We start from the raw sequence: 17,192 nt of genomic DNA on the forward strand, positions 1-17,192 counted from the left end.
CCGATGGAGGTTCGGTCTTTGTCTCTAAGGAATTCGAAAGTTCTCGCGACGACATGGGGATTAAGCTAATCCGATCATCGCCATATTACGCCCGAGCCAACGGGCAAGCCGAAGCATCCAATCAAAGCTTGATCAAGCTAATTAAAAGGAAGATTGAGGAGAACCCCAGGGTATGGCATGAGACGTTGTCAGAAGCTTTGTGGGCCTATCGCATGTCATGCCATGGAGCTATAAAGACTTCGCCGTACCAGCTTGTCTATGGACAGGAGGCCATATTACCGTGGGAGATCACGGCCGGATCGAGACGTGTTACGTTTCAGAATGACCTGACACCTGAAGAATATGCAACCCTGATGAGTGACACTATTGAGGATGCAACTGTAACTTAGACTTTGGTCGCTAGAGAAGATTAAAGAAAATAAAGTCGTGGTAGCTCTGGCGTACAATAAAAAGGTGAGACCAAAGGAGTTTCGGGTTGGCGATTTAGTATGGGGAAGCCGTGTTGCCATTAGGAACCAGGGATAAAGCATACGGCAAATGGTCTCCTAATTGGCACGGTCCTTACAAAGTCATCCAAGTTCTGAAGGGCAATGCCTATATGCTTGAACAATAGGATGGTGTGAAGTTCTCAGTGGCCGTCAACGGCCAACATCTCAAGAAGTATTTCCCAAGCATGTGGGAGGATAGGCAGTAAGATGTGGAGGCCGATTTTTAGATCGGCCAGCAAAAAAAAACAAAAAATCACAGCCGACGTACAGACATCGACTTGAGAAAACATGTGGAAACAACAGTGTGCTAACAGCCGATGCACAGGCATCGACTTCAGAATAGTAAAGCCGATGCATGGCCATCGACTCTAGCGGAACGAGCTCAATCCAGATCATAAGATTTGGGATAACTCTCCTGGTGGTTTGTTGAGAGTTCAATCTGCACGTTCATGATGGTTCGGACGGGGCCAAACCTGCTGGGCTGTACGGATAGGCAACGGTTTTTTTGCCTCGAATTGCTTTTGTAAGTGCAAGCCGATGCCTTGTCATCGGCTCTTTGTACAACAATCTTGATTTGACGATCGGCAAAGTTGACAAGAAAGCAAGACTCATTGGGGGAGGAGCCGATTGCTCAGGAAGAGCAGGAGCCAAATACTACTACCACTCCCTAGTATAAGGGCCGTTGCTGCCTTCGTCTTCCTCATCGTTGACAGATCTAGGGGCTGTTGCGGCCCTCGTCTTCCTCATTGTCGTCATCGCTGACGTTGTCCTACCAGGCACGGAGTACTTCGCTGGTGGGTAACCTTCGAGGGAGTCATCATCGTCATCCTCTACCTTCCCCGAGAAATCATCAGAATGAAGGTTTTGCCGATGACTGAGGAGTTGAGAAGATAAGGTGTCATGATAAAGGATGCTGCAACAGTTCCGCTCTGCCATGACGTGTCCCGGCGAAAGAAAAGCATAATGATTTTGGAAATGTCATTTCCAAAACCAGGGGGGCATGTGTTATCACCAGAATTTGACCAAGTCAGAGGTGGGCCGCGATCAAGATGGACGTGAAGAATCTACATGGAAGAAATATGTGAATCGGCCTTTATACGCAAAGTTTGGGCTAGTTAGCCCGTGTATCTTAATATAGTAGGTTATGTATCGGTTTAGAAGTTAGAGTTTTACCCGTGCACGGTTAGGTGCACGCCTCAATTAGAAAGTCCCTGGACTATAAATATGTATCTAGGGTTTATGGAATAAACAACAACCAACGTTCAACACAACAAATCTCGGCGCATCGCCAACTCCTTCGTCTCGAGGGTTTCTACCGGTAAGCACCATGCTGCCTAGATCGCATCTTGCGATCTAGGCAGCATAATGCCTATCCCCGTTGTTCATGCGTTGCTCGTACTGAAGCCTTTTTTGATGGCGAGCAACGTAGTTATCTTAGATATGTTAGGGTTAGCATTGTTCTTCGTATCATATGCTATCGTAGTGCGACCCTTGCATGTCTAGCCGCCGTTACACCTATCTTAGGTGTAGGGGCGGCACCCCGCTTGATCATTATTTAGTAGATTCGATCCGTTACGATTGCTCCTTGATTCTTCAAGGATTAGTTTAATATCCGCAATAGTTAGGCCTTACAAAGGGTTGGAGGATCCAGCGGCGTGTAGGGTGTAGTTTGCTGGCCCTAGACGGGACGTTCCGAGGATCAACCTCGTGTTGGTTTTTAGGCCCTGTCTAGGATCGGCTTACGATCACCGTACGCGAGCGCGAGGCCCAATCGTGAGTAGGATGATCCGATTATGCGGTGAAAACCCCAAATCGTCGTAGATCATATCAGCTTTATCTTGATCAAGCGGGACCACCATATATTCGGACACCTTGTACGAATCATGGGTGGATCGGCCCTTCGAGCCGATTCACGGGATAACCCGAGAGCCGATCGAGGCTCGTATTTAACGTTTACGTGTGTGCCCTGCAGAAACTAAGCGAGGCATCATCCACACCTGCCCGACCAGGTATAGGTCGAGTGGCACGCCCTTGCGACGAGCATCGGGCGTGTGACCAGAAGGCTTTGCGGGCCGTCGCTCAGAGGGACTGGGGCCAGCCGCAGGCCTAGTTGTTCCCGGCTCTACTGTGTTGCCAGTCGTTGCTCGACGGTGGGTTTCTGACCGCAACAGGGAGGAAGAGTTCAAAGATATCCCTCTCAAGCAACCCTGCAATCACGATACAAGAAGTCTCTTGTGTCCCCAACACACCTAATACACTTGTCAGATGTATAGGTGCACTAGTTCGGCGAAGAGATAGTGAAATACAAGTAATATGGATGTATATGAGTGGTAATAGAAATCTGAATAAAATATGGCAGCGAGTAAACATGCAACGAAACAGATAAATAAACGGAGATTCGATGTTTGGAAACAAGGCCTAGGGATCATACTTTCACTAGTGGACACTCTCAACATTGATCACATAATAAAACCACTCTACACTCTTTTGTTGGATGATGAACACCACTAATTGCGTAGGGCTACAAGAGCACCTCAATGCCGGAGTTAACAAGCTCCGCAACATTCGATATTCATATTTAAATAACCTTAGAGTGCATGATAGATCATTCCAATTACACCAAGTACTAACATAGCATGCACACTGTCACCGACAGACTATGAAAGGGGGAATAAATAGCATCAATACCATCATAGTAATAGTTAACTTCATAATCTACAAAAGATCACAATCATAAACTACGCCAAGTACTACAGGATGCACACACTGTCACCATTACATCATGGAGGAGGAATAGACTACTTTAATAACATCACTAGAGTAGCACATAGATGATATTCAACTAGATCACAAAGAGAGAGATGAACCACATAGCTACGGTAGAGCCCTTAGCCTCAATGGAGAACTACTCCCTCCTCATGGGAGACATCAGCGTCGATGGAGATGGCGGTGGTGTCGATGGAGAGGCCTTCCGGGGGCACTTCCCCGTCCCGGCGGCGTGCCGGAACAGAGACTCCTGTCCCCGGATCTTGGCTTCGCGATGGCGGCGGCTCTGGAAGGTTTCTCATACCGTGGCTTTTTTCGTATCGGGGTTTTAGGTCGAGGAGGCTTAAATAGGAGAAGAGGCGGAGTCGGAAGGCTGACGGGGCCACCACACAGTAGGGCGGCGCGCCTGGCTCCTTGGCCGCGCTGGCCCCATGTGTGGGCCCCCTGTGGCTCTCCTCTGGCCCCTCCCGGGTGTTCTGGAAGCTTCGTGGATTTCTAAGATGTTGGGCGTTGATTTTGTCCGATTCCGAGAATATTTCCTTACTAGGATTTCAGAAACCAAAAACAGCAGAAAACAACAACCGGCATCTCGTCTATAGGTTAGTTCCGGAAAACGCATAATAATGACATATAACGTGTATAAAACCTGTGAGTATCATCATAAAAGTAGCATGGAACATAAGAAATTATAGATACGTTTGAGACGTATCAGTTATCATCCGAACCCCTTCCAGTAATAAGTTACAAACAACAGACAATTGCATTAAGTATGTTGCGTAATGTAATCAACACAAATATCCTTAGACAAAGCATCGATGTTTTATCCCTAGTGGCAACAACACATCCACAACCTTAGAACTTTCTGTCACTGTCCCGCATTCAATGGAGGCATGAACCCACTATCGAGCATAAATACTCCCTCTTGGAGTCACAAGTATCAACTTGTCCAGAGCCTCTACTAGCAACGGAGAGCACGTAAGAACATAAACAACATATATGATAGATTGATAATCAACTTGACATGGTATTCAATATTCATCGGATCCCAACAAACACAACATGTAGCATTACAGATAGATGATCTTGATCATGATAGGCAGCTCACAAGATCTAACATGATAGCACAATGAGGAGAAGACAACCATCTAGCTACCGCTATGGACCCATAGTCAAGGGGTGAACTACTCACACATCGATCCGGAGGCGATCATGGTGATGAAGAGACCTCCGGGAGATGATTCCCCTCTCCGGCAGGGTGCCGAAGGCGATCTCCTGAATCCCCCGAGATGGGATGGGCGGCGGCGGCGTCTCTGGAAGGTTTTCCGTATCGTGGCTCTCGGTACTGGGGGTTTTGCGATGAAGGCTTCTTATAGGTGGAAGGGTAGGTTTAGGGGCGACGCGAGGGACCCACATAATAGGGCGGCGCGGCCCCACCCTTGGCCGCGCGGCCCTGACATGGCGTCGCCTCGTCGCCCCACTTCGTAATCATTTCGGTCTTCTGGAAGCTTCGTGGAAAAATAAGACCCTGGGCGTTGATTTCGTCCAATTCCGAGAATATTTCCTTACTAGGATTTCTGAAACCAAAAACAGCGTAAAACAAGAATCGGCTCTTTGGCATCTCGTCAATAGGTTAGTGCCGGAAAATGCATAATAATGACATATAATGTGTATAAAACATGTGAGTATCATCATAAAAGTAGCATGGAACATAAGAAATTATAGATACATTTGGGACGTATCAAGCATCCCCAAGCTTAGTTCCTACTCGCCCTCGAGTAGGTAAACGATAACAAAGATAATTTCTGAAGTGACATGCTACTAACATAATCTTGATGAATACTATTTGTAAAGCATATGAGATGAATGCAGCGATTCGAAGCAATGGTGAAGACAATGAGTAAACAAATGAATCATATAGCAAAGACTTTTCATGAATAATACTTTCAAGACAAGCATCAATAAGACTTGCATAAGAGTTACTCATAAAGCAATAGATTCAAAGTAAAGGCATTGAAGCAACACAAAGGAAGATATAAGTTTGAGCGGTTGCTTTCAACTTCAACATATTTATCTCATGGATAATTATCAACAGAGAGTAATATAACAAGTGCAATAGGTAAACATGTAAGAATCAATGCACACAGTTGATACAAGTGTTTGCTTCTGAGATAGAAAGAATAGGTAAACTGACTCAACAATAAAGTAAAAGTTTTGGCCCTTCGCAGAGGGAAGCATGGATTACTATTTTTGTGCTAGAGCTTTTCATTTTGAAAACATAGAAACAATTTTGTCAACGGTAGTAATAAAGCATATGTGTTATGTATAAGATATCCTATAAGTTGCAAGCCTCATGCATAGTATACCAATAGTGCTCGCACCTTGTCCTAATTAGCTTGGATTAACAGGGATTATCATTGCATAGCATATGTTCCAACCAAGTGTCACAAAGGGGTACCTCTATGCCGCCTGTACAAAGGTCTAAGGAGAAAGCTCGCATTGGATTTCTCGCTTTTGATTATTCTCAAATTAGACATCCATACAGGGACAACATAGACAACAGATAATGGACCCCTCTTTAATGCATAAGCATTCAACAATAGGTAATAATATTCTCATAAGAGATTGAGGATTAATTGTCCAAACTGAAACTTCCACCATGGATCATGGCTTTAGTTAGCGGCCCAATGTTCTTCTCTAACAATATGCATACTCAAACCATTTATCATGAAAATCGCCCTTACTTCAGACAAGACGAACATGCATAGAAACTCACATGATATTCAACAAAGGTGTAATAGTTGATGGCGTCCCCAGAAACATGGTTACCGCTCAACAAGCAACTTATTAAGAAATAAGACACATAAGTACATATTCTTCACCACAATAGTTTTTAAGGCTATTTTCCCCATGAACTATATATTGTAAAGACAAAGGATAGAATTTTAAAGGTAGCACTCAAGTAATGTACTTTGGAATGGCAGAGAAATACCATATAGTAGGTAGGTATGGTGGACACAAATGGCATAGTTTTTGGCTCAGGGATTTGTATGCACGAGAAGAATTCCTCTCAATACAAGGCTAGGCTAGCAAGGTTGTTTGAAGCAAACTCAAGTATAAAACGGTGCAGCAAAACTCACATATGAACATATTGTAAGCATTATAAGACTTTACATCGTCTCCTTGTTGTTCAAACACCTTAACCAGAAAATATCTAGACTCTAGAGACCAATCATGCAAACCAAATTTTAACAAGCTCTATGTAGTTCTTCATTAATGGGTGCAAAGTACATGATGGAAGAGCTTAAACATGATCTATATGAGCACAACAATTTCCAAGTATCAAATTATTCAAGACATAATACCAATTACCACATGCGGCATTTTCCGTTTCCAACCATATAACAATGAATGAAGTAGTTCAACCTTCGCAATGAACATTAAGAATAAAGCTAAGAACATATGTGTTCATACGAAACAGCGGAGCGTGTCTCTCTTCCAAACAAGGAATGCTAGGATCCGATTTTATTCAAACAAAAACAAAAAAAAATAAACAGACGCTCCAAGTAAAGCACATAAGATGTGACGGAATAAAAATATAGTTTCACTAGAGGTAACCTGATAAGTTGTCGATGAAAAAGGGATGCCTTGGGCATCCCCAAGCTTAGATGCTTGATTCTTCTTAAAATATGCAGGGATGAACCACGGGGGCATCCCCAAGCTTAGACTTTTCACTCTTCTTTATCATATTGTATCATCCTCCTCTCTTGACCCTTGAAAACTTCCTCCACACCAAACTCAAAACAAATTCATTAGAGGGTTAGTGCATAATTGAAAATTCATATATTCAGAGGTGACATAATCATTCTTAACACTTCTGGACATTGCACAAAGCTACTGAAAGTTAATGGAACAAAGAAATCCATCAAACATAGCAAAACAGGCAATGCGAAATAAAAGGCAGAATCTGTCAAAATAGAACAGTCCGTAAAGACGAATTTTTCAGAGGCACCAGACTTGCTCAGGTGAAAATTCTCAAATTGAACGAAAGTTGCGTACATATCTGAGGATCACGCACGTAAATTGGCATATTTTTTTAAATTTTCTATAGCAGGGGCGGCTCAATTTCGTGACAGCAAGAAATCTGTTCCTGCGCAGTAATCCAAATCTAGTATTGACTTTACTATCAAAGACTTTACTTGGCACAACAATGCAATAAAATAAAGATAAGTAGAGATTTCTACAGTAGTAACAACTTCCAAGACTCAAATATAAAACAAAGTGCAGAAGTAAAATAATGGGTTGTCTCCCATAAGCGCTTTTCTTTAACGCCTTTCAGCTAGGCGCAGAAAGTGTGAATCAAGTATTATCAAGAGATGAAGCATTGCCAGAGGGGTTTGGAGTTTTCTCAACTATGCATTGTATCTTATCTATGTAAGTTTCAGAGGCTCCTTTTTCATTACTCTTAGGCTTGCTATTCTCATCAAACAAATTTTCGGGAACAAGCCAACCATAGTTATTTTCTAGAGCTTCATGCATTCCTAGGAGCTTGCAAGGTATTGATGTCTTAATCTCCCCTTCACAATTAACTTTATTAGTGTACTTTAATATATCTTTTTCCATTTTTTCAAGGGTACTAGCAAAGTTGGTATAAGAGCCAAGCATCTTATATTTAATAAAGACTTTTCTAGCCTCTCTTGCTACACCACCAAATTCTTTAAGAAGGGTTTCTAAAACAAAATCTTTCTTTTCTCCTTCCTCCATATCACAGAGTGTAAGAAACATGTGTTAAATTATAGGATTGAGATTAACAAATTTAGTTTCTAACATGTGTACTAAGGAAGCAGGAGCAATTTCATAAGTAGGAGCAGGTTCTACCAAGTGTCTATCTTCAAAAATTTCAGCTGTACTAACATGGGTGAAAAAATCTTCTATATTATCTCTTCCAATTATAGACCCTCGTCCCACCGGTATGTCTTTTAGAGTGTATTTAGGAGGAAACATGATGAAATAAACAAAAGGTAAATAAAGTAAAGGCAAGTAACTAATTTTTTGTGTTTTTAATATGGAGAACAAGACAGTAAATAAAGTAAAACTAGCAACTATTTTTTTTTGTTTTTTTTGATATAAGAGCAAACAAAGCAGTAAATAAAATAAAGTAAAGCAAGACAAAAACAAAGTAAAGAGATTGGATGTGGGAGACTCCCCTTGCAGCGTGTCTTGATCTCCCCGGCAACGGCGCCAGAAAAATCCTGTTGACGTGGGAGTTGAAAATCTTTGTGGTGTAACTTTTCTTCGCTCCCCGACAACGGCGCCAGAAAAATCCTTGCTGTTGGCGTGGTAGTAGTTAACACACGTCCGTTGGGAACCCCAAGAGGAAGGTGTGATGCGTACAGAAGCGAATTTTCCCTCAGTATGAAACCAAGGTTATCGAACCAGTAGGAGTCAAGGAACACGTGAAGGTTGTTGGTGACGGAGTGTAGTGCGGCGCAACACACGGGATTCCGGCGTCAACGTGGAACCTGCACAACACAATCAAAGTACTTTGCCCTACATCTGGGCATGGGCAGCCCGGCCCGGACAACCCGGCCCGAAAATCCCGGGCCGGGCCGGGTCGGGCTCGGGCCTGAAAACTGAGCCCGAACGTCGGGCCGGGCCGGGTTCGGGCCTGCATATTCGTGCATTTTAGCCTGGTCGGGCCGGGTTTCTCGGGCCGGGCCGGGCTTTTTGATCGTTCGGGCCGGGTTCGGGCTTAAATTACAGGCCCGACGGTCGGGCCGGGCCGGGCTCGGGCCTGACTTTTTACCCGCGGGCTTTTTTAAGCCCGGCCCGAAACCCGGCCCGGCCCGAACTTTGCCCAGGTGTACTTTTCCCCAACGTAACAGTGAGGTTGTCAATATCACCGGCTTGTTGTAAACAAAGGATTAGATGTATAGTGTGGAAAATGATGTTTGTTTGCGAAAAACAGTAAAGAACAGAGTTTGCAGTAGATTGTATGTCAGATGTAAAGAATGGACCGGGGTCCACAGTTCACTAGTGGTGTCTGTCCCATAAGATAAATAGATGTTGGGTGAACGAATTACAATTAGGCAATTGACAAATAAAGAAGGCATAATAATGCACATACATATATCATGATGAGTATTATGAGATTTAATCAGGGCATTACGACAAAGTACATAGACCGCTATCCAGCATGCATCTATTCCTAAAAAGTTCACCTTCAGGTTATCATCCGAACCCTTCCAGTATCTATTATATAATTAAAACAACAAACATTGTAGGGCTGAGATTGTGCAAAAGCTAACGCAAGGCTCAGATTTAATGATTTCAGTCCGGATAAGAAACGATTCATGAAAAAGAAAACGTAACCTAAGCAAACTCCTTTTTCCACGAGAGAGATAATGTATCACAGCATATACCTGCGCCTGCGCAAGTGCACGAGCTAAGATTTTATAGCGTATCACAGCATATACCTGCGCCTGCGCAAGTGCACGAGCTAAGATTTTATAGCTACGGTTAATATTTGATACGTCCCTTGAACAGATCATATTTTTGGTTCCCAAAAACAAAACGTAACTGTTTCGCAAAAAAAAAAAAACGTAATTTAAGCAAATCCCTTCTTTCACGGGGGAGATTAGATATTCTGGAACCATTCGCTAGAAGCCTAGAACAACCTTTCCAATCTGAATACCACGTACGATCTTGATGGCATCGGATCGGCAATTCAGATTATATATTGTGGAACCATTCGGTAGAGGCCCAGAACAACCTTAATTTCCAATCTGAATATCAATTTGGATCTTGATGGCATCGGCAATTCAGTACCATCGCTCTGATGCGACTACATCAGCCATCGAGGCGTTTGATTCGGATATGGAAGCTCCCCTACGAAGGTCTTGCCGGTCTTGCCGATCCTGCAATGACGGCAGTCGATGGAACACCGTTCAGTCTTGCGCCGCCCCACCACTCAATTGTTTCTTGGTCACATCAAGGTAAATGGCAGAGAGGGTTTCAATACATCAACCATCAAAGCAACACCGTTCAGTCTTGAGTCGGCAGACACGGAAATACGGGCATCAGCGGTGGTCGGAATTTTGGGCAGACACAGAAATATGTAGCTTGCAAGTCGTTCATATCCAGCAGTTTTCTATCTCTGTGATGATCTAGCAGGGCCGATCGAGTAATCCGGCAAGAGTAGTCCAGCCGTCGGGCTACATGCTAAGCAGCATCCAATAGATTCGTCTAACATCTCATCATATCTCATGTTGACAATGCGCTCTATTGTTTCTTAATCAGATAGAAAGCTGATATACTCGCGTCACCACATGCCTCCACCGATGGTATATTCTTGGACGGTTCAATTGCATGTACGGTAGGGTCTAGCTAACTTGATCTTCCTGTTATTTATTTTGCACATAGCTGCATACCTGCATGGTGAGGCACTCACGTTTGATTTTATACCCATGGTGGCATATGGTCGGCAGAAAACATCTAGCAATTTGTTTTCCACGCGGATCCTTTCCTCAGGTTTAATTTGTGTAAAGTAGTAGAGGCAACTAGATTGACTTTAACTGCATTAGCGCTGCATGGTTACCGGTATTCTGCCCTGATGTTAAACATGCCATCCTCAGGTAAGGGCTCGGACCTTCCCAATCAGATTGATATGTGTGTCATTCCTCAGCAACGAAAAAAGCAATTGTTTTGTTTCCTTTGATCATTGTGGCCACCAGTGATACACCACATGTCCCGCTGCTTCCTCCATGTGGACAAAAAGGGTCGACGGCTCGAGAGCCATCCATGCCATGAAGGAAACACAGCATATCATAACATTGAAGAGGAATTTGAGAAAAGGTATGCCCGCAAGTCTTGATAGATTTAGTTAGTTGTCTATTCAATTGACAAGAATTTTCAGTTACTATTTTTTATATGATAATTCTCAACACTGTCGATGCTAGATTTTTATTCATTACCAATGCTTTAGGTTTTGATTCATTTGGTTATTTTATAGGAGAACATGACTTGATTCGAGGGGAATTAGCCATGACTTCTCGAAACGCAAACCATCGGCCAGACCCAACACACTCCAACTGAAATTCATGTCAGCCACTTGCAGGTCGATGTTGCTGCATATTCAGGTCATCATGCCAGCGAAGATTCAAGCCATCACACCATCGAAAATCTGAACTTTGATGAAGATTCATGCACACCAACAATAATCCAAGTCACCAAGCGGTACAACGACACGAACCAGCCTTGGTCAGACCTAACAAAAAGCATGCGATGCCAAGATTTAGTGATGCATGAGCAATGCACTTGATTTGGTGGAACAGCCTATCTGGGAAAGAATATAAAAGGTAGTATCTATTTTCGTGGGTTTTCATAAAGGGAGAGACGTCCTGTATAGATGAATGTGGTCAGGTTTTCTTTAAAGAAATAAAGTGTCCGGTCTGTAGACGAAAGAGTTTTACCCGGTGAATCAGTACAAGGTAATGCAACAAGATGTGAAATAAAAAGTTGGGAAAACCACATATCACAGTTTTCCTTTTCAACACGGTACCACATGCCATTTGATGGAATTTTCTATAAAAAACAACAAAAATGTGAAAAAGTATTTATGGACAAGGTGTACTGAAAATGAATTTACTTTGATTTCGGAACAAGTCAAGCGATTTCCTATGGAATCAATCAGTCGACTTTGTATTTTGCTCTCCAACCGGACGTTCAATAAATATAAGAATATTTTTTATTATGTAATTGTATATATTCGAACTTCTTATGTACTCATTTATCTATAAATTGTGCAGTTAATTGGATTTATATGTTTTCATAAAAAATGTAGAATGTTAATAGAAAAGGGAAATTTCTATGGGAAGATAAAGATAGAAAATTAATCTCCGGAAAGATGAAAAGACGAGTCAAATGTAACTCTAAAATATATATAATGAAAATAATATAATTCTAGCCGCGCGAATGCGCGGGTACACCTGCTAGTTAAGTTGCAAACAATAGACAATTGCATTAAGTATGGTGCGTAATGTAATCAACACAAATATCCTTAGACAAAACATCGATGTTTTGTCCCTAGTGGCAACAGCACATCCACAACCTTAGAACTTTCTGTCACTGTCCCAGATTCAATGGAGGCATGAACCCACTATCGAGCACAAATACTCCCTCTTAGAGTCACAAGTACCAACTTGGCCAGAGCCTCTACTAGCAACGGAGAGCATGCAAGAACATAAACAACATATATGATAGATTGATAATCAACATGACATAGTATTCAATATTCATCGGATCCCAACAAACACAACATGTAGCATTACAGATAGATAATCTTGATCATGATAGGCAGCTCACAAGATCTAACATGATAGCACAATGAGGAAAAGATAACCATCTAGCTACTGCTATGGACCCATAGTCCAGGGGTGAACTACTCACACATCGATCCGGAGGCGATCATGGTGATGAAGAGACCTCCGGGAGATGATTCCCCTCTCCTGCAGGGTGCCGGAGGCGATCTCCTGAATCCCCCGAGATGGGATTGGCGGCGGCGGCGTCTCTGAAAGGTTTTCCGTATCGTGGCTCTCGGACTGGGAGTTTCGCGACGAAGGCTTCTTATAGGCGGAAGGGTAGGTTTAGGGGCGACGCGAGGGACCCACACAACAGGGCGCGCGACCCCACCCTTGGCCGCGTGGCCCTGACGTGGTGTCGCCTCGTCGCCCCACTTCGTAATCCTTTCAGTCTTCTGGAAGCTTCGTGGAAAAATAAGACCCTGGGCGTTGATTTCGTCCAATTCCGAGAATATTTCTTTACTAGGATTTCTGAAATAAAAAACAGCAGAAAACAACAACTGGCTCTTTGGCATCTCGTCAATAGGTTAGTGCCGGAAAATGCATAATAATGACATATAATGTGTATAAAACATGTGAGTATCATCATAAAAGTAGCATGGAACATAAGAAATTATAGATACGTTTGGGACGTATCAGCCTGCTTCACCTTGACTCCTTTTCTTCGCTAACTCTTTGCCTCCCTGATGCTTTCTCCTAGGTCACGGACAAGGCTCAGGTTTGAGGTGCCGTTCTGGACTTCTAAAGCTGAGGCGATGAGTATGGATATGGTAGTGCTACTAGGATAAGGTACAAACGTACTACTTCTACTTTTCTACTTCTCTTCCTCCCCAAGGTCGGGTCTGTCTCTCTCCCTTGGATATTTTCGGTTCATCAGCTTGGATATTTCACTAGCTACGATGGATTGATGTCTATCAAACATTTTGGCAATTTACCCCTTTTAAAATACAAACTTGACAAACAGAGGCAAGTAGACCATGGTCATTGTATTTTGGTTAGGCTGTTTTGGCACATGAGCTTGGTCACCTCAAGTGCGACCATGGCGTGTGGCTTACCTTTACGAACATATGGACAACAGGAGCGTACACTGTCCCCGGTAAGTCCTATCTTTCACACAATGTATTCAAGAAACCGGGAGGTAGGTCTGTAAAGCATCTGGTGGTAACAACATTTCTACACTATTTTCAGGTTTTGGGATGGTTGCCGGGTTCCTGGAAGAACAGCTGTTCAGGTGGCTGCGAGCTACGGAGCTGACATGCGATAGGGCAGCCCTTCTCGTAGTGAAGGACCCCATGGTACCATGCATTCACACATTCATCAACGACGTTTGCTTTTGTGATGTAACTGGTTTAGCATCATCAGATAGCGTCTATTGTTTACTGTCAAGAGGTTGTCATGTCGTTCCTGATGAAGCTGGCGGGAGGGTGCCCATCCCTGGCGGACCAGCTGAATGTGTACGCCTTTCTGGAGCAGGCCCGCTCGTACAACAAGGCCTCGTTGAACCCGGTTGGGTGTTACATACGGTTATATTCTAATCTCATGAAGTGAAAAGCCATTGATCTACCTGAGTTATTGAGACTGCTGTGTTGTGGAAACTGAACAAAACGGAAAATTGTTAATTGTGTGTTTTGCAGCAACGCTCAGACGAGAGAGTTGTCACACCCGTTGCCCGTGATGCGAGCGCGAGAGGTGGACGAGTGGTCGAGTAGCCAGGAATACAGAACTCTGTCGCGAAACATGTTTCAGTAATATGTCTGCCTATATATGAAACGAGAGAGAAGCTAGGTGTGGAGTGAGTGCGCTAGTGGTGGACTGGTGGTGAAAAACAATGGAAGCAGTTTCAGTAGCCAGTCTATGAAGTGAGAGAGGCTAGCTGTGGACACGTGCACTAGTGATGGTGCTGAAAATTAAATAACTAGTAGAGTTGAATAGATTGCATATTTATGCAACTCAAATTAGATTGGTTGTAAATAATTAACCTGAAAAATCAAGTATTGATCTGTGATGTGCTTCCATCTGGCTATACTTGACAAGGAAGTGAATATGGATCGTTGTTTCTGATCCTTGCGTGTTTTAGTCATGTCTTTGGGTGAAAAAGATGATGAGCTGTTTGAATAAATATTTTGGGTCTTGAGGAGGGAAAAATCTCTCCTCTATGCACCAAATCAGTTCTCTTTAGTGTTGTTACGAATTATCTCGTTTGGAATGAACATAAGACTTACAATGAATTAATAATGCTGGTTCATGCAGTCCATCCGAGTGGTGTATATCTGCAAGGACTTGTGCATCCTTAATTCCTTATATCAACAGATTGCTTTATTGTTCATCAAGTAATGAATGTGCATCCTTAATTCCTTATCAACAGATCGGATGTGTAATTTAACTACAGATAGAATGCCCCGTCGTACTAGTACTTCAATGCATCGGTATCCATCTATATTATTTCCTTGTTGGACGGTATGCAAGGAGCCAAATTGGTGATAGAATTGCATCATGTATGCAGGAAAAATACTAGGATGAACCGGGTACATGTGCACCCATTTTCTTTAACTGGAAAAATGCTATTTGAAAATCTTAATAAAAGTTAAATAATTTTTTCATGTATATATTATGTTGTAATTATTTGTGTATGTTTTCACGAAAAATACGATTATATGTGAGCTACACGAAAATGACAAAATATCAAAATGATACTATTATGATTGGTTATGTACTGTCCACCGAAATAGGGAATTCCATTTTGTAGATTGCGCATTGTCATTTTTTATGCCAAAATTTGGACAAATAAGTGTCAACATAGAATATAAATGTGTGCATTTTTCAAAATTTTCGTAAACTTTACAATTTGCACAAATAAGGTGCACGTGCACGTAGGTTCACATCTGTAACATCCCAAATTTTAAAACAAAGAAGAAAATCAATTTCTCTTATTCCAAATTTTGGAGCCAACAAAAACTTGGTTTGATTTTAAATGGTGTGCATAGTGTTCATGCATGAATGTTGTGATATTGCCATGATTGTTTGTTTGAAGTGTTGAACATGTTTCTAAACCCTAAACCATGCCCCTTTTCAAAATCAAAGAGGAACAAAGAAAAGAAATTAAAATAAAAAGGTGAAGCATATGTGAGCAAATGGCCATACTTGCAAATATGAGCCTATGTCATGTTTACTTTACCTAAATGGTTTGAAACCCTTAACAAACTCAATCTAACACTCAATGAACCCAAAAGAATAACATTTGGTCAAAGAAAATCAAAACAAAGGAAAAGAAAATGGAAAAAACCTTGCACATGTGATAATGGTCACTTGTGACAATTTTAACATGATTCCCACTTTGAGCCCCTATGGTCATTAATTTCTAAACCAAACCTTCTGTTCTTTTTCACCAGATCAATAGTACACATAAAGGTGAACAAATTGGTGTTGGCAAACCTTGCTGATTCAAATTCAAATGATTTTGAATGGCATCCAAAGTGGCAACTTTGAAACAGAATCTAGATCACCTCAAATTAGATTTTTCACCAAACCAACTCCAATTTTCAAACTAATGTCATCAAGAGGTGCCAAACATTATTTGAATCACACCCATAAAGTATTTTGGCAAAATTCAAATTTGAATTTCTTGCGGCCATTAACACAAACACCTTGTGTGCAAGAATCATACAAGTACATACATTCTAATAACCAGTGGGTTTTAGCCTAAAACCTAGCCCCATTTGTCACCTACAGTGTTCTCCAACCTCCCTTGACCTCACCATGTCCTTGCCAACCCTGTGCCTTGCTCATTTGCACCATAACATGGCCATGTCAACCCTCCATGCCACTCACCATGATCGTCATGTCACCCTCCCTCTCTAGCCTCACACACCATGTCAAATAGGCTTGCCTCACTCCACTGAACCTGCTTGTACCAGCCATTGGCCAAGAGAGACCCTGCACTGCCTGGAACGCGACGCGCCCATGCCACCCAGACACGCCAGAGCGTGCACGGACGCGCCCACGGGCACGCCAGAGCGTGGACTCGCCCCATCGCTGCTAACCTCCCCCTGACCTCTCCTTTCTCCCACGCACTCGCCCATGACCCAGCTACCCCGAGGACACCTCCATTTCCCCGCACGTGCCCTGTAGCCGTCGTCATCGTCGCCGACCGCTGCCACTGTTCCGTCGGACACGATGATCTCACCATCGCGTCTGACCCCCATCCACTACGCCATGACGCCCACGAGGACCGCCAGACGACGCAGCACCGTCCTCGCTCCTCGCCCATGTCCCTCCGCCGCTGTAGCACCGTTGCCACCGACGACCTACCCGTGCCCCGCTGCTCCTCACCGAGCCTATATAAACCGGCCTCCCCCGCTCGATTTCTTCAAACCACTCGACTCCCCTCTCCTCACTGATCTCTTCAGAGCCCTCGCCCATCCACATTGCACCCTCCCTCGCCGGAATTTGGCCGGAGCTCGCCGCGGCAGTAGCCAGAAGGAGGCGACGCTCCCGTCTTCCTCAGCCTCTCCCACGACCCTCGTTCGCCTCACCGTCGTCTTCGACGCCAATTGCCCGCCTCGCCGAGCCTCGCCGGAGCCCC

At 43.3% G+C, this 17,192-nt stretch overlaps 1 protein-coding gene across 1 annotated transcript; it reads left to right on the forward strand.

Annotated features, from left to right (window-relative positions):
- Window positions 1-10,995: 10,995 nt before the first annotated feature.
- On the forward strand, window positions 10,996-14,359 carry LOC124664967. Its single transcript, XM_047202376.1, has 6 exons — window positions 10,996-11,105; window positions 13,311-13,380; window positions 13,610-13,706; window positions 13,799-13,905; window positions 14,000-14,133; window positions 14,245-14,359. The coding sequence occupies exons 1-6, from the start codon at window positions 10,996-10,998 to the stop codon at window positions 14,357-14,359; spliced, it is 633 nt and encodes a 210-aa protein (XP_047058332.1).
- The last annotated feature ends 2,833 nt before the right edge of the window (window positions 14,360-17,192 follow it).

The sequence above is a fragment of the Lolium rigidum genome, chromosome 6, assembly GCF_022539505.1.
Source record: "Lolium rigidum isolate FL_2022 chromosome 6, APGP_CSIRO_Lrig_0.1, whole genome shotgun sequence".
In the NCBI taxonomy this organism is placed as follows: Eukaryota; Viridiplantae; Streptophyta; class Magnoliopsida; order Poales; family Poaceae; genus Lolium; species Lolium rigidum.